Source organism: Centruroides vittatus, unplaced genomic scaffold (genome assembly GCF_030686945.1).
Source record: "Centruroides vittatus isolate TY-2023 unplaced genomic scaffold, ASM3068694v2 scaffold_1444, whole genome shotgun sequence".
Lineage (NCBI taxonomy): Eukaryota > Metazoa > Arthropoda > Arachnida > Scorpiones > Buthidae > Centruroides > Centruroides vittatus.
In genome coordinates this window covers 2,029,203-2,056,456 of record NW_027122679.1, presented here as the reverse complement: position 1 = coordinate 2,056,456, position 27,254 = coordinate 2,029,203, and the positions used below count along the sequence as shown (strand labels likewise).

General features: G+C 32.1%; 2 protein-coding genes across 12 annotated transcripts in view; one reads left to right on the top strand and one right to left on the bottom strand.

The window, feature by feature from the left end:
- Positions 1–27,254, bottom strand: part of LOC136987102 (deoxyuridine 5'-triphosphate nucleotidohydrolase-like) — a 359,911-nt gene that overhangs the window by 175,639 nt on the left and 157,018 nt on the right. The gene's annotated exons all lie outside the window — the stretch shown is intronic.
- l(1)G0196 (inositol hexakisphosphate and diphosphoinositol-pentakisphosphate kinase) overlaps positions 1–27,254 on the top strand; it is a 138,091-nt gene that overhangs the window by 56,471 nt on the left and 54,366 nt on the right. For 8 of the 11 annotated variants that reach the window (XM_067284723.1, XM_067284725.1, XM_067284726.1 and 5 more), the window contains exons 16-19: positions 12,730–12,762; positions 20,196–20,317; positions 20,425–20,537; positions 23,094–23,160. In XM_067284723.1, coding sequence (XP_067140824.1) covers positions 12,730–12,762; positions 20,196–20,317; positions 20,425–20,537; positions 23,094–23,160 — 335 coding nt within the window. The remainder of the gene's footprint in view (positions 1–12,729; positions 12,763–20,195; positions 20,318–20,424; positions 20,538–23,093; positions 23,161–27,254) is intronic. The other 3 variants (XM_067284729.1, XM_067284730.1, XM_067284728.1) reach the window with 1 other exon arrangement.

Here is a 27,254-nt window from a genome sequence, read left to right as displayed (position 1 = left end):
AAAAAAAGTAGCTTTGAATCATTGCATGAATGTTTTACATAATTTAAAACAAATATACAGTAACTAATCTTTATTTTTGCTAAATATCAACTTGATATCTTGCAAGTTTAACAAAATTGAACCAGTCAAAGTTGAGTCACAGGCATCAGAAAACAGACCATTGCGTCATCCCCATCAATGAACATAGACCAACCAATAATTTGCATTTAAATAATGTTACAGTATTTCTGCAACAACTGATAATTTTAGCCTCATTTTAGCTTGCAGTGATCCTGTGAATGATATAAGATGCTTTTTTAGTTCTATTTATGAACCTTTGCATTTTGTCTACAATGACTGGCGGAAAAGCTGTTTCAGACGATTTAAGGAATGCTATCATTGCTAAACACAGTCGTGGCGTGTCAGAGAGCTATTAGTAAAGAGCTAATGCTAAGCAAGACAACAGTGCACCAGATTATTGATCGATACACTAACCACAGCCATGTTGTACCTAACAAAGCTTCTGGACATCAACGAAAAACTTCAAAAGTTGATGATAGGAGTTTGAAAATAATCGTAAAAAACAACTGCCATACCACAGCTTTGAATGTTACTACAATATGGAATGATACAACTGAAAGAATGTATCTGTTTTGACAACACACAGGAGACTGCATGAAATGCATTTCTGGTTCTATGCAGCAGGTGAAAAACCTTTGCGAACAGCACATCAAAAGAAGAAATGGACCAAAGAACATCTTTCCTGATCCCAACAAAAGTGGCATGAAATTCTGTGGTCTGATGAATCAAAATTCGAATTATCAGCAACAGACAAAAACAAACGTGTCATTCGATCTGCCAATGAAGCTAATGATCCATTGTTGTTAAACCGCTCAGTGAAGTTTCCTGCCAGCACCATGGTTTGGGGGGTGTATGAGTGCCAGTGATATGGGTCAGTTGACATTTGTTGATGGAACACTTGCTTCAGAGCAATACATTGACATTCTACAACACTGTTTACTTCCGTCTATAGCAAAGCTATATCAAAATAGAACCTGCATTTTCCAGCAGGATGTGGCCACATGTCATACAAGCAGAAAAATAAAACAGTAACTTGCAGAAGAGAACACAAGTTCTTCCTTGGCCATCCAACAGCTCAGATCTTTTATCAATTGAGAATGTATGGAACATTATGAAGACACATCTGCAAAAAACATGCCCTCGGAGTGTTGAAGGACTAAAAGCTTCCATCCTAACTATCTGGAATTTCATAATGGCAGATGAATGTGAACACCTAGTCAATAGCATGCCAAAACATATAGAAGTTTTGGCCACTAAAGGTGATGCAACAAAATATTAAACATGCAGTGGTCTATGTTAATTGAGGGGGGTGATGCAACATCTTTGTTTTCTGATGCTTGTGACTCAACTTTGACTGGCTCAATTTTGTTAAACTTGCAAGATATCAAGTTGATATTTAGCAAAAATAAAGATTAATTACTGTATATTTGTTTTAAATTATGTAAAACACTCATGCAATGATTCAAAGCTACTTTTTTTAAACCTATCTATTGGATGGCATGTTAACTGCGGCCTGGTCTAAGTTTAGCGGTGACTACTGTATATAGGATTTTCCAAAAGTGTGCTACCATTTTAAATTATTGTAATTATATTATTTATTTACTGAGAATGTTGTAATGTATATTAAAACATTGGAAAATTTAGTTTCACATTTGCGGATTAGTTTCTCAACATGTGCACCTTGTTACATGGCCTAGATCTGACAGATACTCAAATTCTTCCTATGCTTGCTATGGCGTATCTGTCATCACTTCTTTCACAGTAGCCACAATTTTACAGCTCCCTTAGCTCCACAATTTGCACATCCTTGTTTCAGAATGATGAGTGATTCAGAGTTTCTAGGATAGATTTTTCAATTTCACAACACAACATTTTCTCTGTTGCAGTACTGCTGTTTTTGTTTATGGTGCTTCCCAGAGAGAGGTAGTAGACAACAAGATTGTTTGTACGATGACGTAAGACGAAACTCTGACAGTTACTTTGTCGATTGGTGTACATCGTATACTTCTCGGATAATAAATATCATAATTACGGTAATTTAAAATGGTAGCATTTATTTTAGAAGATCCTGTATTTAAGGTACAAAGTTTTAATTCTTTTGGTACAGGAACAGTTAGAAGAATTCTGAAGATAGAGTTTATTATGAAGCCATTTGACTGCAAATGGTATGGAACTAAAATAGTAAAAGTAATGGTGAATCTAATTTGATAAATTTAAACTTGAAGAGGAAAACAATCTATGTTTAGGCAAATGATTCATAGCCTTGCACTTCCATAATAGAGTATTAATTTTGTTAATGATATAAAGGACAGCAGTGTTTGCAAGATATAATGTAGAGAATTTAGATCTTTCTGTAATTATTATTATTTGAACACTAGATGATATCAACTTCTGTTTTGATAATCTTTTTTAAATTACTTCTATTATTCCAGTTTTTAATATTGTAGATACATTGACATTATAGCCATTTTCATTTTGTGTTCCTCCACATATCATCAATGAGCTATTTTGAAAATACATAAACATTAAAAGGTTATCAATTTGGATATTTTTATAAAGACTTTAAGAATGTTCCAAAGACAATATTTATTACTGGGAATAGCAGAATAGTGAACTTTGAGTCTCCATAACCTCATAACAATAACTTGCAAGTTTGAAACTCAATGGGATAGAATATGCTTCTTTTAAAATTTCTGTTCTACCTTGTTACAAACAGAATAAAGAAACAGAACAAACTGAATATATACTTTTAGGACTAAATATTTAATTATTACAATAATAATTGAATATTTTTAAAGTTTACAGCATTCAAGAGTATTTATTTAGGTAAATAAAGCATCTTTTATCATTTTATCATAAATTTTAGAATTTTTATTATTATTCTGTATAAATCCTTATTCAAGACAACTAGGGATTGCAATTGCTGGATCCAGTGCATTCTTCAGCCTGCTGGATCCAGCACCAGGTGCCAGATCCAGCACTGCGGATCTGCAAATATTCAATTAACTTTCTAAAATAATGGTGCAAAAGTTTACGTTGTCGGTTTGCTACTTGCGCTATCGCTCAGCGGCGAGAGTGATGTTGCCATTCAGTGTGGCACGTGCTACACCCCCTTTCTATACAGCACCGCTTACCCTTTTACCTCTGCTGATCTAATTGCCAGTTGACTTTCCTCTCTCGCTAAATAAAGTGTCTTTGCGCTAAATAAAATAAGTAACTCCTCTCCTAGTCCTGGTGCATAATTTTAATTTACGGTCGGTTGTGACGTCAATGAATCACATGACGGAACAATTTATGATTATTTGATGACCCCGAAACCAACTAGCATAGACGCAGAAAGAGCTTTCTCTGCAGCATGATATATATGCAGTTCGTTAAGAAGTAGGTTGGGAGACAACACCATCAATACCATTTGTTTCTTGAGATCTTACGTCCAGAAAAGTAAAAAAAATAACAGAAGTGATTGATTTAATTTTATTTAATCCTTTAAAATACTTTATTCAAGACAAGACTAATATTTTATAACTTCTACTCTAATTCTATTAAGTAAGAGTTTTTAACTTTTATTCTGTAAGTGGTTAGTAGGCTAGGCAAGGCAATTTTATTGTGAAAATTAGTGAGAAACTGAGACTACCTAGTTAGTTAAATAGTTCATTAAATTAATGAATATCAGTATCTTAGATATATGATGATATGAATGTATTGATTCATGATTGTGATAATAATAACTAATTACTAGACTACTACTAATTACTTACTCACTACTTTACTAACACTAATAATTAAATTACTTATAAATAACTACAGACTGATATGTAGAGCCTACATAAGAAAACTAGTAAGACTGATAGCCACTTAACCACTGATTATCCGTCCTTACATTATTATAATATATTAATATAAATGAACTAGTAGTGTTGCCTTTGCTATTATTTAACTTAAAGATTACATTATAATTATAACCTAACTAAACATTTAAAGTTAATTTCTCTATCTCAGGTGTTAAACCGAACCAAAGTTAAGTTTACTACCTAAATGTGTAAGAAGTTTTACTCATTTATAGTGACCCAGTCTAAATAATAAAAGTTTCTGAAGTATTTAAAAAAAATGTTTTATTTCTTTAAAAAAAAAAAAAAAACATAAATTGCTGAGTAGATAGATAGATAGATAACACTTTATTGCACCAAAAATACATCTGAGCTGGATCCAGCTGGAATGATGTTGGTCCAGCAAAAATCCAGTTGGATTGAAAACACTGCTGGATTGCAATCTCTAAACACAACAAAAAAAAATTTATTTTGCTACACACTGTGACCAACACTCTGGCACCCTAAGATCACCAAGCACTACACTGATTCTCACTGGACACACACACACTGGTCAGCACTGACCCACCACACATCAAAAGGAATGCAAAAGTTTCCCTGCTCTTGCTGAGATAATCTCACCCCACATTTTGAAGAGATTAGATTACAAAAACACACCTGACATATGTGACAATTTCTTGTGACAGTTTAGTTGTATATATCAAACATCGAACTTAAGAAAACATTACTTAATTACAAACTTCTCCTTTCAATCTCCATCTTGAAGATGTCCAAAATGATGTACATTGTAAAAATAATTTCTAGTTTGAAGGAACCAGTTTTCCAGCTTATATATTTATGATACTATGCTCGAGAAAAAATAGAACTTTATCTTCTAGCATCCAAGAAGCCTGCACAGAAAGTTTTGTGAGAATTGAAGTTCTAAAACTTGGAATCTCATTGTGGGTGCCGGGAGGCGGACAAAGTCTCATTCCTCCCTTTTTTCGGCTAACAGGTCTGTTAGACCTGCCCACGTCAAGATGGCGGTTCGGATGAGTTACGCGTTACGCAAGTGGAGGAAGCGGATGAGTTCGACGGTAGAGCGGCGGATGATAATATTAGAATAAAGGACATTACAACGGATAAAACAATAACAACGATTTATTAAGAATAACATGACGATTACAAAAGAGGCGAGCGACCGTCGCCGGAGTATGGATCCGCGGAGGGAGAGTTTACACGACTTTGGGTCATACCTCATGATCCGGGTCGGTCCAAAGACGGGTCAAAGTGGTCGTTCGGTCGGGTTTCTTTGGACTTCGGCGTGCACACACCTTGTCTCCCTGACACTATGTAATCGCCCGTGAGTCGATCGGGCGGACTCTATGTAACCGACTTCCTCTTCCTCTCTCGTCGCCCTTTTATCCCCCCAGGCACGTTTCCAGTTTCACCAACCAGCATTTTTTGCCGGTTGTTCCCTTCTGATTCATATCTTTTTCTTCTGATTCATATTTCTCCGTGGGAACCATGCGATAAAATGATTTATCATTACCGGCTTACTTCCGGTGGGTTCGAACTTTCACATCATAATACTTTCTTTGTAGGCCAAAATTGCTGTATTTAATAATAATGATTTTTTTTTTTATAGTATGAAATTAATTAAAAAATAACTCCAATTATGATTTTTACATTTTGTTAACAAAAGGATGGTAAATAAATTTAATATTAAATTAGAATTCTTCAAATTAGCAGTTAAAACTATTTACAAAAATATTTAATTTTCGAGTCTATCCATTAATCCTTTTAACATAACCACAGAAGTACCCGTTACATTGGTTTGAAGATTCATTAACAACAAATAACAATAGGTAAAAATTCGCACTATTAAAAACGATCAAATGTCAGCCTTTAATTTGAGGATCTGACGCTTTAACAAGTAAATTTTCTCACCCTACTATCAAGTTTTTATCCAATTTGTATCAGGTTCGAAAATTAAATATTTTTGTAAATAGTCTTAACTTCTAATTTGAAGAAAATATCCTGAGTTCATCGTGAAAATTAATATAAAATGTTTATTTAACTTGCTGTATGAGTAAACAGTTGATATATCATGACTATTGTTTTGAAAAAAGCAAAATGAATTTTAAGGCCAAATATATAACAAGTATATTATATAAATTAGTAAAAAATAAAATAATCTGCGATCGTTTTTTTTCCTATATACAGCATTTGATCTATTCTAAGATTGTTAATGATAAATCTTTAATATGTTACAGTATTGATGAGAAGTTTACTTTTGATAACTTTTGGTTAATTGTTCACCTGGTATATTGAAAGTGTCAAATCATTTCTATCAACAAGATAAAGAATATGGCATAGGTCAGCATTTTTCAACTTGGGGGTCACAGTGATATTAAAGTGGATCGCGAAACAATAATGAAATCATTTTACGAGAAAAATCATTTATTATAAACTTATAAACATTTTACTTACAATAAGTACAAATGTAAAGAAAAGAAATTAACGCGATGGTTGCATTTGTTTTTCATTTAAAATTTTCTCCATACGTGGATCTATGTTAGAAACACACAAAAGCAAATTGTTTTCGAGTGATAAAAGACAATTCCTGTATTTAGTTTTTAGCGCAACCATAGCCGAAAAACCCTTTCTACAGAGATAAGACGTGGCAAAAGGGATTAATATTTTCAATGCTTCTGTGACTAAATTTCCATATTTGTGTTGACGAGCAAGCCAAAACCTATTTAAATCTTCAGATGTAAATTGCAGGTTTAGCACTTTGTCGGAAGACATTTCGATGAGCTGGTCGTGAATCTAAACTGGTAACTTAGCAGCGGCAACAACATTTTCACTAAACGGATTCAGTACCCATCTCTTCAAGAAATCATTTTTATCTTCCGGGAAATACTCCATCGACTGAGTTTTTAACTCCTTTGGGTAGGGGGGTCGTGAAATATTAATTTTATTTATATTTACTATTTGGGGGGTCGCAGAGCTAAGAAGGTTGAGAATCACTGGCATAGGTTATTCCATAAATAATCAATATTATGCAAGTGCATGTTTGTGAATCCATTGTGTAAACATAGAAAGTAATATTCAGTTTTAATTAAATGTTTCAATGAAATTGTATACAAAAAGATTGACATTTTCATTTCATCAAATTCTAAGAATTACCATTGATTTATTTTCAACTTAAAATAACCTCAAAAATAAATAGTTATAATGTATCTCTTATATTTTGAGCAAATATGTAAATATTTATTGTTGCAAGATGATGATAACTTAATTTTATATATGTGTCTTATTGTAGAATTGATTTTTATATTTCATTTACTTATAATGCAAGTAGTAGTAGCTTTTTTAACTATATAAACAACTCTATAACCCGAGTTTTTAATTAATCACAACCGGACGATCTGCCAAATTATCAGGCTATTAAGAGGCTAATTTAAAGCTTGATAATTTGGCAGATCGCTTTATTGTGATTATTTTTTTTAAATTTGTCATCACATTTCTTAGCTAAAAAAGAAATTCTTGATATACAACTGTTGCTGGGTTAATAAACTATTATCACTGGTTATAAATTAGTGTTTTTTGTCATTATGGTAGACAGAAGTGTCAAATGCAATATCCATATTTTATTATTTTGTAATAACATAGAATTTCAACGTAGACAAGTTCAATTGTATATTTATCTTGAATCCTGTAGGAATGAGAGAGAAAATTTGAGATACAGAGGTTTCTACACAGTAAATGGTGATAGGTTTGATTGTAGGCATAATATTTTATTAATACAATAGTGAGTACAGTAATGCCCGATTAGGTGTAAATAAAACATTTCTGACATACCTTAACAGAAATAGTTTGTCGGTAGTTTCCGACTGATAAGACACCAGTCAAACTTCTAGCCAATTGGAGAAAAACAGCATTGATTGCAACTATGCATTATATTGCAAGAGTTGTTTCTTGACTACAATTTGTACAGTACTATTAAAATGTAGTTGTTGAACTTTAAATTTGTAACTGTGTCAATCCATAATTTGAGACAACAATGTTTTGGGAGAAAATTATTTGAGATAAACATGGAATATTTATTGAATTTAGGCTGAAAATGCAGGGGAGAAAAATAAATTTTGAGATAAACAGGTTTGACCGTATATTATCAATATATTTGCTTCCGTAATTACAAACGACATTACTAAGATCAACCATGAACAACCATCATAATAGCAAGTTCCTTATCAACGATTGACTCCATTACTATTATAGCCGATAGCTTTTTTTATTTGAACCATAAAATTTATGTAATATCGTTGTTAAAAATTTTTGTAATGAAAGTTTTATTAAAAATAATTAACACAAATGAATCAATTGAATAATGATAAGGAGTTCAGTTAGATTCTGAACTCTCATCCCAATGCAGAAGACAATAAGTAAAGAGGTAATTTACACATTCTATTATAGAAATTATTCTATTTAACATTGTATGCAAAGTGAAAAAGACCCTATATGTATATACGAAACAGAATCTAAATTTCTGTTGGCGTGTGGAGAGTAATAGACGTTTAGTAATGGGCAAACGATACCGTCTGATGCTTTCTGCACGTGTAATTTAAACAAAACTTTACTTGTTAATATAATATTTATATTTGTAAAATTTATATTATATTTTATTTATTTATTAATAAGTGTTAATTTTATTAAAAAAAAAGGAAGAAATTTCAAAAATTTGTAAGTATGTTTTCTCTATTTGCTTCAAATCACTAAATGGCAATAGCAAACCATCATATGCAATGCTTTGCAGTGCAATGTATAATTTTTAACTAATTTAGTTTTTTCAGTTGTTGAAAAATAAGAAACCTACTTTGTTTTAGTAGTAGTAATAAGTATTCATTTTTGACTTGGGAATGAGTCTTCTTTTGTTTGATTTTATGGCAGAATTTTCTTTATACAGTAGAACCCCTCTAATCCATCACCCTTGGGACTGGGTGTATGGTCGGAATGCAAAAAAGATCGGATTATCAGAAAAAAGTAAAATAAACAATCTTTCAACTCAAAAATGACTGTATTGTTCTCTACAGTAAAAACATTGCAATAAATTGCACAAATGCTGTTATTATTAATGAAAAAGAGCAATACTGTATGTATTTACTACATACTGTATATACAGTACTGTAAAAATTGAAGGTAGCCTATAGTAAAAAATTACTTAGAAAAAAAGTCAGTTATAGATTTTTTTTTAGCAGATGAAATTTTAGACTTAGCTGCAGTGTTCCTCCATTTCTTGATCCACAAAATGTCCGTAGGTGTTGAGGTTGAGTTCTGCTCGATGTACTGAAGGGCAATATCAAAAGCGTTCTTGGTGTCGGTGTGTGAAATCCGGGTAGGGGGTTCGTCGTCATCACTGTCTGAGTCCTCGTTCACAGTTTCTTCACTATTATTTTCCAAAACAGTGGCAATAATCTGGTCGTCATTGAGCTCTTCACTGGTTTCACAAGTTGAGGAGTGATTGCCCAATGTGACAAAGACTGTGAAGTCTTTGTCACATTGGGCAATCCACTTCTCAACTTCACTGGCAGGGACATTCACTTTGTACAGTTTGTAGATCTTTAACGATTTCCTGCGTGTTGTTTTGCTCGTCTTCGATCTGGTCACTTTTGGTTATAACTTCTTCTGATCAAAGCTTACGCCAAGATTTTCGCAGCGTGTCAAGTTTCAGTTCCTCCCATGACTCAGCAATCGTATAGATAGCATCTTTGATGTTGAGTGATTTCATAGCTTCAAATATGTTACAACCTTCTTTGGACTTTTCTAAAATTGAGCTAATGTACTTTCTGTGATAGCACCTCTTTAACCATTGTATCAGTCCCTGATCCATTGGTTGGATAAGTGATGTGACATTTGGTGGAAGGAAGATAACTTTTATGTCCCCTTTCATTAAATCCTTTTCAGATGGATGTGATGGTGCGTTATCCAACAGCAATAGAGCATTAATGGGAAGCTTTTTTTGTTTCAAGTCTTTTTCAACAGATGGAACAAACTCGTCGAAAAACCAAGATTTGAAAAGATCCAAGCAGACTTTTGATTGCGGTAATAAACTAGTAAGGAAGATAATGTTTTGAATGCCCTAGGCTTCTTAGATTTGCCAATAACGAACAGGGAAAGCTTGTGTGTACCATTAGCGTTGCTGCAAGGAGCAACGGTTAGCCTATCTTTTATAAGTTTCGTTCCTGCAACAGTTTCATTTGATGCAGCAAGTGTTTTGTTTGACAGCATTTTATAGTTTAGGCCTGTCTCATCTCGAAGAAAATGAACTGTTACCTTGCCAAGTCTATGTTATAGACTTGGCAAGGTAACAGTTCATTTTCTTCGACAATTTCTTGAAACTTCACAGAAAACTCCTTATCCGCCTCGGCATTATCAGATAGTTTTTCACCAGAAATTGAAACAAACCGGACGCCATGACAGGTTTTCCAGCAATCAATCCAGCTTTCACTAGCTGCAAACTCACTTCCGGCTTCTACTGTTTTGTGCCAAAGCTATTACCTTTTCTTTTATAATGGGCCCGGATATCAGGGTTCCCTTCCATCTTTCTTGGCAGAACCACATCCACAAAGTGTTGTCAAGCAGTTCAAGTTTAGGCTTTCGCAACGTTTTCCAATTCTTAAGAGCATTTTTGCTATCTATCGTCACTGTGTATGATTCAATGTCTTTCCAATTTTTTCTCCAATCTTTTATTGTTGTAACGCCTACATTGAGTTCCTTAGCAATTTTTTGGAGTGACTCTCGTTCATCCAGTCTTTGTAGTACTGCCAATTTTTCATTTAATTAATGAAAGAGTAACGTGTTTACGTTTCACTCCTGACATATTGAAAAAACACACAAAACTGTACACGTACACACAATGTAAAACATATACTGTAACGAACACAGAAGAACGCGACAGGTGGTGAGTCACCGACCAGTCGGGACAAGTTTCTGGACTCCGACCACGGTCGGATTAACCGGAACGATGGACTAGCTGAGGGCAGATTAGAAGGGTTCTACTGTAATGGACTATTTTACATAGTATTAGGCATCTGACTTACTTTAAAATAAAATATCTCAAATTTTTTGGACTACTGCCTCCTTTTTAGTTCACGTGTTTCTTATAAATTATATTTTCTGTTTCGCTTGTTTCCCAACACTTCTATTGCCCTTCACCTTCTGGCACTCTTTGAGTCTTCTAACAAGGCCACCGCCTTCAACAGGATGGGGCCCCATTTTGGAAATTGCTGCTTTAAAGGAATCGGATATTAACTGCCGTTAAAATGTTTCCAAAGCTCGTTTGCTTCCTCATCAGATTATTGATTGAAGTTTTGCTTTTTTTCCAATTATAATGTACTCAGAACAAACTATCATGTAGAATTTTTTTAAAAATATAGACTTCAACATTACTATGATGATAAAATTTTTTAATTTTCAAAATTTTGTTATTAATTTTAATAAAAATATTATATAACAAATATATATCCAATAGAACGTATGGTTTTAAATAAAACTTTCGTAGGGTTTTTAATAGATCTAATTGGTTCAAGTGTAATTTACTGCTTAGTTGTTTGAAATGATTTTTAAAATTAACTGAAAAGATTTTGCTCGATGCTGTAGTAATCTTCCCTTGATATAAATATTATGTATTTTAAGTCATACAGAAAGACTTTTTTAAAGTGCAGAAGCATAACCTGTATCATTGGGTATGTAAATTTAGTACCTAATTATAAATTTATTGTATTGTTTTAGTCAATTTATAATTTGTAAATAAGTTATAAACATCAAATAATAGTGTTTTAGAAATTAAGAAATTTTCTTAATTATCTAGTGTAGAAGAAATGTATTGGTTTTTGATAATTTTCTCTTAGACGAACCAAAAATCCGTAGAAAACCAGCATGATTACTGCATAACTTTCCTTTTTTCGCTCAAACAATTTGCTTGACAATTAAAATACTTGTTATGCTGAGTGATCAAACAAAAGTAAAATGAGTGAGGAGTAGAGTGGAAAGATTGACGCGCTACGAGTCAGACTTGATGCCGGCATGAGCCGGCCGTGCACGTCGTCCTACCGGTTTGTGCCATTGCCGAGTCGACTCGGCATTGCCAAAACTCCTCGTGCTTCTTCCCGTGTGTACTCTTGTTATTTGGTGGCTCTATATAAATGCGATTCTGTGTTATCTAACTCTAGCAATCTCTGCACGATGGTTTATTTTTCGATCACATTAATTCTGTTCCATTAACAATAACCGTTGGTCGCGATTTACTTACAACTTAAATATTACCTGGGTGAAAATTCGTGACTCGAGTCTTCTCGAATCCGTATGCTTGACGAGCGTGTTAAAAATTAACAGTCTTTATTAATACATTAAAAGTGATATTAATAGCATGGTTTTACATAGGAGACCAGGCTTGTAACATTTAAAATTTGATTGACAATTTCCATTTTTCTTATGTGGTTAACCATTTCCATAATTAAAAAAGCTCGTATTTCTGCAGCTTTGGCATTGCTTGCTGTTTTTTTACAATACATCTGTTACTTCTGTTATGAACTTACAGCTTCTAAATAATTAAAAATGTTACAGTGTAACTTAAATTGTTTATTTTTTTATATAATTATTGGATGATTATTAGAGGATAGTTTGGATAAAAATGATTGATATGTCAATTTAAAATAAATATATTTTTTAGTAATAAGTTATTAATAAAAATTTTAAGCTATAGAAAAATTATTTTAGTATATTTTAAAAGTTTTTCAAATTTATTTTAATCTAAAATTCATGTTAATAAGACTTGCCTCTATTATGTTTTTTATAGATGAAGTGACTATTAAAGATTTCTATAAAGAAGGTATTAAATTATAAGCAAATTTTTTAATTTTTAGGTTAAATTATTACAATACTTAAAATTTTAAATGTTAGAGAAAGATGGAACTATGTCATAGCATCTGTAAACACAAACTCTGCAAAATGAATGGCGATAAAGTGGGCGGATCGATGAGAAAATAAGTTAATTATCTGGATCGTTTTAAAAATTATTTTAAAATTTGAAGTTAAATTAACTGCTTTTTAATTAAATTAAACTGTGATAAATTAGCTTTTATAAAAATATTACGTGCATCTTGTCGGTAAAATTCCAAATTTTATGGCTTTAAATCCAAATGGAAGAAATCACGATAGTTACTAATGACTAAGGAAATTTCATTTTTATCAAATTACCCATTATGTATGATGTATAAGGAAAGTATATAGAAGAGTATTGCTGATGTGGAATTTTTTAAATTGCTAAATAGTTAGTAATCTAATGGAATATTATGGTGGTATAAAATATAATAGCAATTCTCAGAGTTTGTACGTTGTGTCGGCTATGACAGTAGGTAATAGATGACAGATGATCGGCATTAAAATTAAATAAAAAGTTAAGAACCGAGTACCTTCATACTTTATATTCGTACGAGGATATTCTATAATAAAGAATAAAACATAATTTGAAAAAAATTGAGATTTAAAATGAATTTTAACTGGTTAAATTAATTAAACAAAAAGTACTTCAATAATAAACATAATAAAATAAGTCTAATATGACTAAAATTAGTCGATTATGTAGATTAGAAGAGTAATAAGTTTGGAAGTAAGAACTTTTAAGTTTCAAGAGGGAGGAGTGTACAAATTCTGCTCATTCTTGAAATTAAATTGACTCCAGATCAATTTATGTTGTAAATTCCAGAAGTTTTGCTGTAATCTTTTTCATCTGTCTCCCATGTTTCTTATAACCCATGAATGAATGGCAGTTCCAATACAAAAAGTGGCACTAATTCTCTATAAATTTATATAAACCTCCTTGACAGGAGTTCTATGATAAAATACAAAAGTACTTTCTAATTTTCAAATTTTAATTTATTTATTAATGCTATTTTTGTGCACGTTATTCTATAATACCAATTCCAGTTAAAGCTGGAAAGTTGTTAATATGCTTCCAGAATGTTTGAAAAACACTAAAATTTAATGGAAGAATCACGTAATGGTTTAATGAATTAGTAATTGGACTTATTGCAAATTACTGACAATCTTAAATTGTCATTATGCTAACAAAGTTTCAATATTTTAAGGTATGAATGTTGTTAAAGTATTCTTTTTCAATTAATCTGTTTGAAACGAGCTTTTAGGTTTGTATATGGCAACACGACACGTGGGTGATCTGCTGAGGGGAACACCTCCCAGGAGGTTTTTAATGGGAAACCAGACCATATTTAGGTGTTACTAACGTGAAGAAAACCCGGAAAACACATATGGCAGGCCCATCGACCAGGTGCGAACCCATCATCGTTTGGGTGTTTGGTGGTTTTATCCACTGGTGGGTTCATCTGAAATAAGAATGAATCATTGTAAGACATGTTTTTGTACACTTTCTGAGATGACGACAGAATAATCTTCAAGTGTTTGTTATTCAATTTGTCTTATTGACAGACACATTATCGAATGTTTAGTTCTAACGAACAATCTTCAGTCCATGGGTTAACGCCAACCTGTGAACGTGCGTAATTGGACTCTGTTTTCTGCAAAATATATATAATAAATGTAATAGCTAGTATTTGTATTTTATTTTTCTTACTAATAAAATCATAAAATCATTTGTGCATGTGAATGGGTATAGATATTACAATAAATAGCATAAACTGTTTTTGACCTAACATATTTAAGATATTTAAAGTGTGTCCACCTTTGAACTAGGTAAACTACAGCATGGACCAGAAGTCACCCAGGATTCTAAATGCAAATAACATCTGTTCCCAAACTGATATTTTCTTCCTTTTGCACATACTGGTAGATCAGAATTGGACATTTCACTGTGGTGAAGAGCACTCTCAGTGAGGTCGGGAGATTGTTCCGACCTCGCCATTCCTTTCACTTCTCTGTAATTCTTTTTGTGGGTTCACCCAGAGGGAAAGTGTACACAGATAAGCTGGCAAATTACTGCAGCTAAATGCCAACATCCTTGTAGTAGTTTTGGAGTTAACTCCTGCTTCTGTGCAATTAGTCACCTCAAATGTACCAGAAAGTCTGTCTGTGTGAGAGGGCAAATGGGAGACATTTGCATAATGTTGTTTTTTACATTCAGTGTAAATGAATCTCCATGCCACATACTACTCGTGTAATAAATGCCGTTAACAGGAAAAACGATGCATTCAATAAAGATAAAAATGCCTTGATTTTTAAAATTTATTTCAGATGGTGAAATGGATTATAGCCAGATTTAATTTTATGTATTTCAATGTGTTTTTTTCATTTAAATACAGAGTATTGAGTTCTAATATAGACAATAGAATAACTTTATTGAAGAAATGAGTTTCTCAAACTGTTCAATAATTATAAGATCACTTAAGAATAATGGACACAAAATGATACTTCCAAGGTTATTTATGCAGATATGCATGTCTCAAACGAAATTTGATGTGTGTTGTTGTAGTTTCCAGTCTGGATTAACATATCTTTTCAGAAATGCATGCATAAACTCTTTGGCTTTATAACATTATATGAAGAGCGAAGGAAAAACACACACTATGTTGCATTTTTTTTTAAATATTGAGATGTTATCACTTTTATGAGTGGTGGGTGAAAAGTGGGGTGGTTCAATAACTAAATTTAAAATTTCATCGAAAAGGTTAAAAATCAGGGAAAGTCCACTTGGCATAGTATAAAAACTGGGGAAAGTCTATTTTAATATGATGAATAGAGGGCTGTTAGGTAGATCTCAAACCTGTTTCATTTCAATGCCATTAAGAGCAAAGAATTTGTGCTAATAACCAGAATGTCTTCCTTTGTTTACAGTAATTTTGAAAACTCCATTTGTCATACACTTGATTGACTTTGAAGAAAACCTTGAGGAATTTTCTCCCATTTCTCAACAATTTCAGTCTTCTGGTCTGCAGTGTTATTGTATTGCTTTTCATTTGGGTAGACTGACTTGACCAGAAGAACCTAGACATTCTTCTAAGCATTCAAATTTGGTTACATGCCTGGCCAACCTGTGACTCGAACTATATTGGACAGAAACTGTTTCCGGGTAATGTTGGCAGTACAGATGGGAGAGTTATTTTGTCAGAATTGCCACTGATGACCTCCATGGTCTTTTTCCAAAGGAAAGTAGATGCATTTCTAGCTGCCAGATGTATCATTTAGCATTCTGCCTTTTTCAGAGAAGGCAATATTTGTTTTCCCTCACTCTCCAGAGGCAGCCAAACCATCGAGAAACCCCCATTTGTCATTTGGAGTAGATTTCACTCTCCTCCTTAAATCGTGTCAATAGTGTCGGCAACCATTGGACCAATCTAAATCAAACTTTTTATTATTTGACCATGCCACATTCTTCCACCACTCCTTCCACATCACAATTTCTGATCCAAGTCAGTATGACAGCCTTTGTAAGCTACAGCACGGACCAGAAGTCACCCAGGATTCTAAATGCAAATAACAATCTGTAAGCTTTGATTTTGACTTTCTTTTGGCATATTTGAGACAATTGGCAGCATGAACCACATTCCTGAATATGGAGTAAGCTCTGGGACAGAGCTTACTCCATGTTTGGGTTTGGAATTTGGGTTTTCAGCAATATTTGAGAAAGCTTGTTCCATTTGTAATTTTTCTTAAAATTGCTTGTTTCTTACAAGAAGTAAGTTTTGCAGCCTTCCAGAACTCTTCTCAACTCCATATTCTTTGCCTAACTCTAAATAATTCCCAATCATGCAGATCGATCTTCCTGTTTTTATAACAACATATCTTATTGACTTGCCAGCTTCACTTAAAACACTCATTTCAAACCCTTTTCAAACACTGAAAGTATCTTGCCCTTCCTGAATTAACAATACAGTAGACCCCCTATACTATAGACTTGCTGGGCTGTGATTCGCTCATGTATTTAAGTGACTCGTACAACACGGATTCATATAACACAGTAGATACATTCCGTGTTATATGAATCCATGTTGTACGAATCACTTAAATACATGAGCAAATCACAGCCTGGCACATGTGCAGTTTAGGGGCTATGGCTGTTTGAAAGGTTTTCTTCCATAAAATTAATCAATTCTAGACTAATTTGACTCAACATTTCCAAATCGTGTATAATTTTTTGGGAATAATCCGTATAAACTATACTATAAACAAAAAATTGTAGGATTACTTACTGAATGTGCACCGTTCGACGACGCCATTTGCTTAAGCTTGTTTTCGTCGCGGAGCGGCTTATCGAACAGCAGGCGCATGTTTCTTGATCAGTGAATTTTTTGCAGAAAAATAACTTAACTTTGGAGACATCATTAATAAAAATATAATTTTTATGGCCGTTGAATAATAAATGTTCTTTAGTAGGTCCAGTGCTTGTTTAAACTCAACAGTTTGTACAATATTCGCTATTGGTCCAGATTTGACCAATCCTGTCACGACATGAGTTGGTGATGACGTTTTACCATGTTATACAAGTCTCTTTTAGCATGTTATACGAATATGATCGCAATTTTTTTGCCATGTTATACGGCTCCATGTTATATGAACCCGTGTTATAGGGGGGTCTACTGTACCTTGCTATACAAGCAGATGACAATTTTTGGTTTCCGTGGCAACAATAACAAATATTGGTAGTCAGATGACTCAGTTTCTTAGATATCCAGTTAAACATATATTTAAATTTAGTTTTTAAATAAATAAATAAAAAATATATATATATATATATGAATTACATTTTTTAGTGTTCTTATCGTTATTGAACACATTGTAATTTGTTTCCATTTTATTATTTTATTCACATACGAAACCCTGGGTGACTTCTTGGCCATTCCATATAATGATTTTAAGTTAAATGATTCCAAATTATTATTACTTTTTAAACATGTCTTCTTTTTATGCAGATATGCATGTCTTAAATGAAATTTGATGTGTGTTGTTGCAGTTTCTGGTCTGGATTAACATATCCTTTCAGAAATGCATGCATGAACTCTGACTTTATAACATTATATGAAGGACAAAGGGAAAAAAGCTAGCTATGTTGCATTTTTTAAAATATTGAGATATATCATCTCACTGTTATGAGTGGTGGGTGAAAAGTGGGCTGGTTCAATAAGGAAATTTATAATTTCAGCAAGAAGGTTAAAAATTGAGAAAGTATTTTAATATGAGGAATAGAGGGCAGTTAGATAGATCTTGATTCTGTGTCGTTTCGTCGACGTTAAGAGTAAAGCATTTGTGCAGTTTGTATTAATTATGGTATGGTAGAACCCCAATCGTCCATAATGTTACAAGCAATGTCTTTTGAGTGACGTGTGACAAACAATAATAATAAGGAAAAAAGGAAAAGAACTGGAACGATTGTGAAGAACAAATGTGCATCCCTTGTTTTTTTCTTCTACCCTTATACATGTCGTAAGTAGAAATAATAAAACTCAAAGCCATAATCTTCGTTAACAGATTACAGCAAAAATTATTTAAAGTAATTTGTTATAATCATCAGAATTTTTAATAGAATTTTAATTTTTCTTATAATGGGATAAAATTTATGAATTAAATGGTGCTCAAATAATGTTTAAATATCAAAAGAATGTGTGTAAAAGAATGGTGAATAATAAAAAAAATACATTAATGCATTATTTAAGTACTTGATAATGACGACACACCAATGACCATAATACTATTTAAACAAAAACTCTTTTATAGTGTTACGAATGCCAAGCAACAAAGAAGAAGAAATGAAACACAATGTTTTGAATTAATATTCAAAGCTAGTACTTTTGTCAATACAGTAATGCCTCGACTTACGCAAACCCGGAGTAATGCGATTTTCAAATCTCGACGATTCATCTTTCGTTTGAGCACCACGCAACTCTTGATTACTCACTTCCCGCAAACTATTGTTCAGCTTACATGTTTAGACGTGTTGCACGGAATCGACACATAGCTACAATTTATTTTGTGTTATTTATTTCTATGTTTGTTATATCCACGGTGACTTGAGAGAGACTACTATGTCATGTAAACGAATTAGAACTGATTCTTCCGCATCAAACAAGAAAAGAAAAACTTTATCTTTGGAATGTAAAGTTAACATTATTAAAGACTTCGATACAAAAATGAAAATTTGTGAATTGGCAAAGAAGGAAAATTTGGGAATTGGCAAAACTTGATCCTTTAGACCCAGTTCAATCAGATGATTGAATGACGGTCGGAAACTTGACAGAAGGCCTCGGTTTAATTGAAAAGTGTTTACAAATTTTAGAAAATATAGACTCCAACGAACAGCGCATTTCTTCTACAAAACGAGAAATAAAAAAATTATTAGCATGCTACAACGAAATTTTGCAGGAGAAAAAAAATCTTTGAGCCGTCAGACGAATTTGTTAGATTTTATGAAGCCTTCTACATCAAAATAACTTCGGTTTACGATTTTAATAATATAATTTGTTATACATATGTATTATCTAAGATTTTATTAAACATTTTTTTCTAAATTATTGTTTTCTGTAGTCTCCGGCCCCAAGTAAAAATAATTTGTATGTATTTATATGCGAAGTTATACTCCGACTTATGCAAATTCGACTTACGCGGTTATCACTTGGTCCCACCTATCGCGTAAGTTCGGGGTATTACTGTATGTCAATCGTCAGGTGCCAGAATATTTTATGGATATCGACTATCTTGTCTTTAAAAATTTTAATCTGAAACTATAATATTTTTCTTTTTTATTTAGAATTTATAATGCCATAAGATGGTTTTTGTTTAAGTTGTAGGTCTGTATATAAATTCTGGCATATAAAACAGAACAGTAGATTCAAAGATGATCTCCGGAGCGTCGACATTAATTGGGAAGATACAAATTCTTCTGCAAAAAAACACTCGTATGCCAATACATACGGTAGCATGTACCAGAATAACTAATGTATCTAACATTTTGGTAGAAGTTTGTTTAGATTTTCACTTAATATGCGAGTGCATTAAAAAATACATGTTGTGGTTTCAATATTTTAAATGTATTCTTCATTAGGTACCTAATTATGATTTTGTGTATGAAATGTTTTAATTATTTAAAATCAGAAAATTGTCGGATGTCGGTAAAAATTTTTACTCTTACTGACAAAGTTAATAAAAAAATAATAAGAAAATAGTATTTAATTTGTTGTAAAATAATTTAAAGATAACAAACATGTTCGTCATTATTGTTCAAGCTATCCTTTAAAAACAAATGATTATAATCTTTTTTATAATTACTATTTAAATTGATATATATTTTTATTTTAGGCGAATATGCTGGAACCCAGGGTTTGGGTCTGCTGAGATTACACAGCACGTATCGTCATGATTTAAAAATATACGCTTCTGATGAAGGCAGGGTGCAGATGACAGCAGCAGCATTTGCAAAGGTAAACAAAATCGATATTTAGGAACAAAAGTTGTGTTAATGACCGAAATATTTGTTTATTTTAAAATTTTTTAATTTTAACGGTAAACATACCTTTTACCTATGCAGGGTCTTCTTGCTCTGGAGGGTGAATTAACTCCAATTCTTGTTCAGATGGTCAAAAGTGCAAACACAAACGGTTTGCTGGACAATGATTGTGAATCTAGTAATTTTCAGAATACGTGAGTAATTATTATTCACATTTATTTATTTTTTATACAAACGATAGGTGGCAATGCCCAATGAGCAAAATAAGCCACCTCCATGTTAACAATAAAAAAATACCCAATTGAAATCTATAAAAATAAAAATGAAATACAGTAGAGCATCGATTATCCGACCCCCGATTAAGCGACTTATCGGTTAACCGACCGCGTTCTAGTCGGCAAATTCAAATGTCCACTAGTGATGTGGCGCTACAATATTTGGTTATGTCTTGGCTACTTTAATAGTATTTTTGTTAAATTTTTGCATGTTTTAGCTAGCAGCACTGGCTCGACCATAAAGGGAGGCTAGTATTTAAACCAGGCCTAATACACTATACTAATAATGTATTTTTTCATACTTTTCGGTTATCCGACTTTCCAGTTATCCAACCAACCCCAGTCCCCAATTAAGTCGGATAATCGATGCTCTACTGTATTCTTTTTTAGAAGTTATCTGATAGTTTGCAGAAATGTATAGGTAATTTGGTTTATCTTTGCTTATATAAATTATATTCTTACTGTATATAAGTTTACGTTTAAAAAAGGAAGATGACATATTTTTATAATAATAAAAAAAAATATTACTGCAATAATAGTTGATCTAGTTTGAATATTTAACTTACTAAAAAACTTATTAAACAAACTTGATTAATAAAGTAAATATATTGCATCTTCAATGCAGTTAGAATTTTAAATGAACAAATATTTTAAAATACAGCAGAGTCCCACCCAATGTATGGACGTTTTGCATTACGGGAAATCAGGTTATTAAGACCTGCATTATCAGACAATTTTATGCAAATTTAAACCTAGTCCTAGAAGTTGAAGAAGAAAACATATACCTTTGGAAGACAAAATTTGAATTTTGTATGAGTATCAGTTACAATTTTTTGTCATGTTATATGAGTTCATATTATAGGGAGTGCATTATACAGAAGTTCACTGTATAACTTGTATTAGACATACACAACTATACAAAAATATAAAATCAAATAATGAATCAAGCAACATTAAAATGAAAAATAGTAACATTACATCAAAATAAAATTTGTATTATTATTATAAGTCAGTTTTGCATAAGAATATAAAAAATCATTAATTAAAAACACTAGAAAAATGATAAAAGTTATAAAATAATAATTAAATAGAATAATCTAAAACTTATTAAAGAAATAACATTTTGTGGAGTGGTTTGAGAATGGCTGCAGTACCTAGCCTACTGGAGGTTTTGGAATGCGGTACTTGGCGGGCATAAAAGCCCTCGACTCTAATAAAAACTGTACCGGCCCACATCTGTAAGAAGGTTGCTTGTCTCCGACTTAGATCATATCATCTCGGGTAAAATAAACGACAAGCCACTCAAACAAAAACTAATTTATTAATAAAAAAAACTAGTTAAACAGTATTATTTACATTTGAAAAGAACAAAAATTTACCTTGCAAAATGAAAATGGTGTTTGCTCCTTAAAAAACTCTGGAACAGAATAGTTCCACAGACATTTTTCTGTTTGGACTTTTTTTCTTATCAAAACTTGGTGTGGCTTTTTCTCATTGGTACTACCAATAGAAATCTACTTGGCAAGTATACACATGTATATGAACTGTGCGTGTATGTATGTGTATACACAATGCACAGTTATAAATGTTAGTGTTGATAACTAGTGTTGATTGCATTTCAGTGATTGTGAATGGACATTTAGAAGACTTCAAAAATTTTTTTTTGTACAAGTCTTCAATACTTTTACATTTTTAAATAAATTAATTAAATCGAATAATGAATTTCTCAGTGTTCTTGAACAATATTTTAAAAAGAAAATTATCTTTTCTATATTTTCGAATATTTTTGAATATATATTTCATCCTGGATTTTTAATTTTTTGCTATATTTATTTATTTCTAAAAGTTTTAAAATTTTGAACAAACATCTTGCACAGTGTAGAGATAGGATAAATTTTGCTTTTAAATAAATTTAATATCTAAATTGATGTAATGCTTCACATTGGCTGATTATACCTAACAAAAATTATAAGCTGCCAGCTAATAAGGGAACTGTTAAGATTTACTTACTCTAATTTTGCTAAGTAACCAAAAAGAAACAACAAAATTTTTTAAAATCAAGCAATTTGACCAAAATTTAATGGTTTCTACATCAGTTCAGCTACAAAAAGTGTTTAATTTGTATGCCAAATTGACATACACATTAAACACTTTCTGTGTAATAAAATGATTGGATGATTTCTTCACACTATTCAATTCAATAATATTTTGCTGCTTGATTGTTACTGTTTCATTACTACAAAGGCCTAAAATTATATTATTGAAACAAGTAACGACTAATGACAATGTAATAGCATTATAGCAGGAATATTATAGTAATTTTTATTTTAATGGTAAAAATTATTGCAGTTATACCATACCAAATTACTACATTGTAAAAAGTATTTATTTACTCAATCATTTAAAATTTTTTAAATGTTATGAATGTAATATGCTTTATTTGTTAGAATTATTAACAAAAATAATCATTTCTAGTGTAAAGCAGAGATTACATGATGCGATGCAAGTCGATCGAGAACTAACATTAGAAGATTACGAGAAGGTAAATTTTACATTACATTAGTTTTTAAACTTTTTAAATACATATTGTTTTAATAAAATTGTTATGTGAAATTTTTTAATGTTTTTATTTAATAATAATAATAAATAAGGTCATAAATACTAAAAACTACAGAAAACACATACTCAAAGATACAACACTCACAAATGACACATGCAGAAAATGTCACGTCATGCCAGAAACTATACAACACATCACTTCTGGTTGCAAGCTCTTGGCACAGACAGATTATCTACACAGACATAATCAAATAGCAAATATAATATACCAAGAGCTTGCAAAGAAACACAAATTAGTAGACATCCACAAACCATATTACAAATACATTCCATAGACAGTATTAGAAAACAACACACACACAATGTACTACAACAGGGCCATAATCACAGATAAAACAATTTACCACAACAGACCAGACATCACACTCATTGACAAGCACAATAAAATCGCATACATTATAGACATATCTATTCCAAACATGACTTGAAAAAATCAGAAAGTACACAGAACTCGCCCAAGAAATAAGGCATCTGTGGAGGATGGATAGGGTGCTTATTGTACCTGTCATTCTCTCCTCTACAGGTGTCATACCACACACACTACACAAAAGCCTTGGGACTTTACAGTTGAATAGAAAAACATACATCACACTACAGAAGGCCACTATATTGAATACATGTCATATGGTGAGAAAATTCCTGAATACAGACACACACACTGATACACTTCTTTAATTTCTGTTTTGGTTACTATGCCTTGACTTTGGTCTGGCATAGTACACAGCCACTGGTGTTAACCGAGTATATCTCACTTAACTCAACATAATAATAATAATTGCCATTTACAGATATATCAACCTCAGACTTCATACAGAATCTAACAAATTCCTTCAATTGGAGACCACCTGATGTTGACAAAATCCAAAACTTCTGGTACAAAAGATTCATCTCACTCCATGAAGCTCTTGCAGAATAAATAACATACACTATAAAGCATCCATATGCTGCACCCAGTTTCATCACACAAGGAATCACATTTTTAAAATCAAAATCAAATAATACATGAGATCTCTCTCAATACAGACCCATCATATGCCTCTCTACATTGTACAAAATATAATATCTGCATTACAAACAAAATATATGCACACAGAGATACATACAATGTTTTTACAGAGCAGCAAAATGGCTGTTGCCAATACCACATGGGATGTAAAGAGCAACTCTTGATTGACACACATACAAAACAAACATTTTAAAACTCCATCCGAGTTCTTCTTTAGGTTTTGTAATGATTACTGGATGGAGTTTGAAAATGTTTGTTTTGTTTATGTGCACACCGTAATCGGTTCAGAATGCGTGATTAATTATTTATACAGACATAACCAGATAGCTAAAGTAATTCACCAGTATATAACAAGAAATATTAACTAGCCTCCACAAAAACACCATATTATAAGTATATTCCATAAACTATCATCGAGAACACAACACACACACTATATTTTGACAGAGCAATTGTGCAGGTAAAATGATTCATTGCAATAGACTGGATATTATACTCATTGACAAAGTACACAAAACTACCTGTATCATTGGCATCACTATACCAAATAGCTATACAAAAAAACTAAGTGAATATACTAAACTCAAAAAGTAAAACATATTAGAAAACAAATAAAGTCCATACCATACCAATAGTTTTCTTTGCCACAGTTGTCCCAGGTTCATTATATAAAAGTCCAAAGACAATAGACATTCACTCAAATTTATATAGATCTTTACAAAAAGCTACCATTTTGGCAACTTATCATATTGTCAGAAAATTTCTCCAAAACTGTTTTGTACTGGTCTCACAGGCTTGGCTCTTGGACTGGCCTGCGAGATTGATACTGGACACTATTCAAGAACAGGGCTTAAAGTGACTCTCTTTTTTAGCATTTTTAGCTTTTTTTCATAGCTCCTCTCTTTTTTAGCTTTTTCTGAGAAAAATGCACTTTTTTAGCTTTTTTTCACTTCCCATGTAAAAGTTTTTTTTCGTAAATGCGCTCAGGAGCGAAATAGCAACCAGCACTTCCCCGTATGCCTTATGGACCGTGCGCGACATGTTAAGGCACTGTCATATACACATGTAGTGTACTACATTTATATAGACTAACAAAACGAGGAGCTTTCCAAAGCTTGATATTCTGCACATGCTGTAGGAATTTGCACGTGGGTTCTCTTTGCTTGTATCCTTGTGAAATACCGATCTCCGCAGCGCTTCGATATAATCACGCTGCATTAAGTCAAGTACACTTCTAGTTTGGCGTTAAGAGTGATTTTTATACAGCATTATTTTTAGCATTTGTATTTATTTAAGCGCAGTGGACAAAAGAAAGAAATAGATTTTATTTAATACTAACAGTAGAAACTCATGTTTTAGCAACGGAAAATCGTATAGAACCCAATACTTTCTGAAGTAAGTTGCTAAGCAAACTTCTTCCCAACCGCCTGCTTTACTCGTTTTTGACTACTGTAGAAAAACCAAAAAAATAATTGTTGAGCAATAATAAATTTGATTTCTACTGTTATTATTAAATAAAACGTTGTAGGACACTCGTTTAAAAGCTTGTATCTTTCTAGCACTCTGTAAAATTAAAGATCGAGCGAATCTCGTGCCAGGAAATACAAGATTTTAAACTAATATCCTAAATATTAATAACTTCTGTAGAGACAATCTTTAGACAAAGACAAAAGTTTGGTTTTAAGTGGGTGCTTATATATTTGGCATGCACCATGGTTTTCTGCATTCTAACAGTGTCCTTCATTTTCCATTTCGACAAACTATAAAACTCTTCATGCATGTGTGCATTTGAACAGCTGCGGTCAATCCGGCACCAAATTAAAAAATTAATTTGTAAATATTTAGCATCGAAAAATTGCTATTTTCACTTTAATCTAGCTTTTCGATATGCTTCTAGTCGAACTCAGTCAAAAAATTATTTAATTATAATTTATTGAAGATTTTAATATTTTAATATTAGAAAGTAATTAGCATAAATTACATGGTGTCATGTCTCATCTTCGCTCCCATTCAAGTTTATTGTCCTATACACGCGCTGATGTTTGTTTTTACTTCTGCTGGGGTTTTATTTCAACCTCGACCATTTGGTTACGCAAAGTGGGGAGACGGGCATCATGTGATCGCGTACCTGACTTTTTACAAGTTTCCTTACCTCGAAAAAAACATATTTTTTCTTGATTTTAATTATTATTAAGTAACTTTTTTGATGGATTCTTATATCTTTGTATTATCTAAAGTTGCAGATATCAATGCGTAAAACTTTATTTAAAAAATTGTTTTTCTTATATTTTAAAATTCAAAAATAAATTAAATATCGGAAATGCTAAACTATAAGTACAGTGTGTTTTACATTATCATTGCGAACAGATACAGCCAATTATTTTATAAACGTATTTATTATTTCAATTTTTATAAATTATTTAATTTGATGCAACGTGATCAATTAATTACTGTGGTGCGTTAACATGGGCGTAGCCAGGAAGGGGCATGGGTGGGCACGCCCCCCCCCCCCCCCCAGTTAACCTGGTGCCCCTCCCCAGAAAATTACAGCCTCTACTAGGCCCCATAACAAACTCTGGCTACACCAATGCGCGTTAATTAATATGGAGGCGAGACTCGATTCAATTACTTTTTCATTTCAGACGTTAATTACAGTGTTATTTTAATGTAATTTTATACATAATGTATGTTTATTATAATTAATAAATCTATATAGGAATAATATCTGTGTCTAATAAAACAAAGCGATTTATAAAAATAAAAAGCGTGCGTTCCATCTCAATCTTTTGTAAGCGAAATTTTATTATTTTAATTTTAAAAAAATGAGATTTTTATTTATAATTTCTGTAATTTGATCTATAAGAGCAAAAAACTAAACTTATCAAATATCAACTCTCTGTAAATAATTTCATCATTTACTTATTAATGTCAGATTTGTTAAATCTCATGGGATTGTATTATTTTTCAACTTGAGGGTAGTAGAAAGCTTTGTATAATAGACTCTGCCGGTT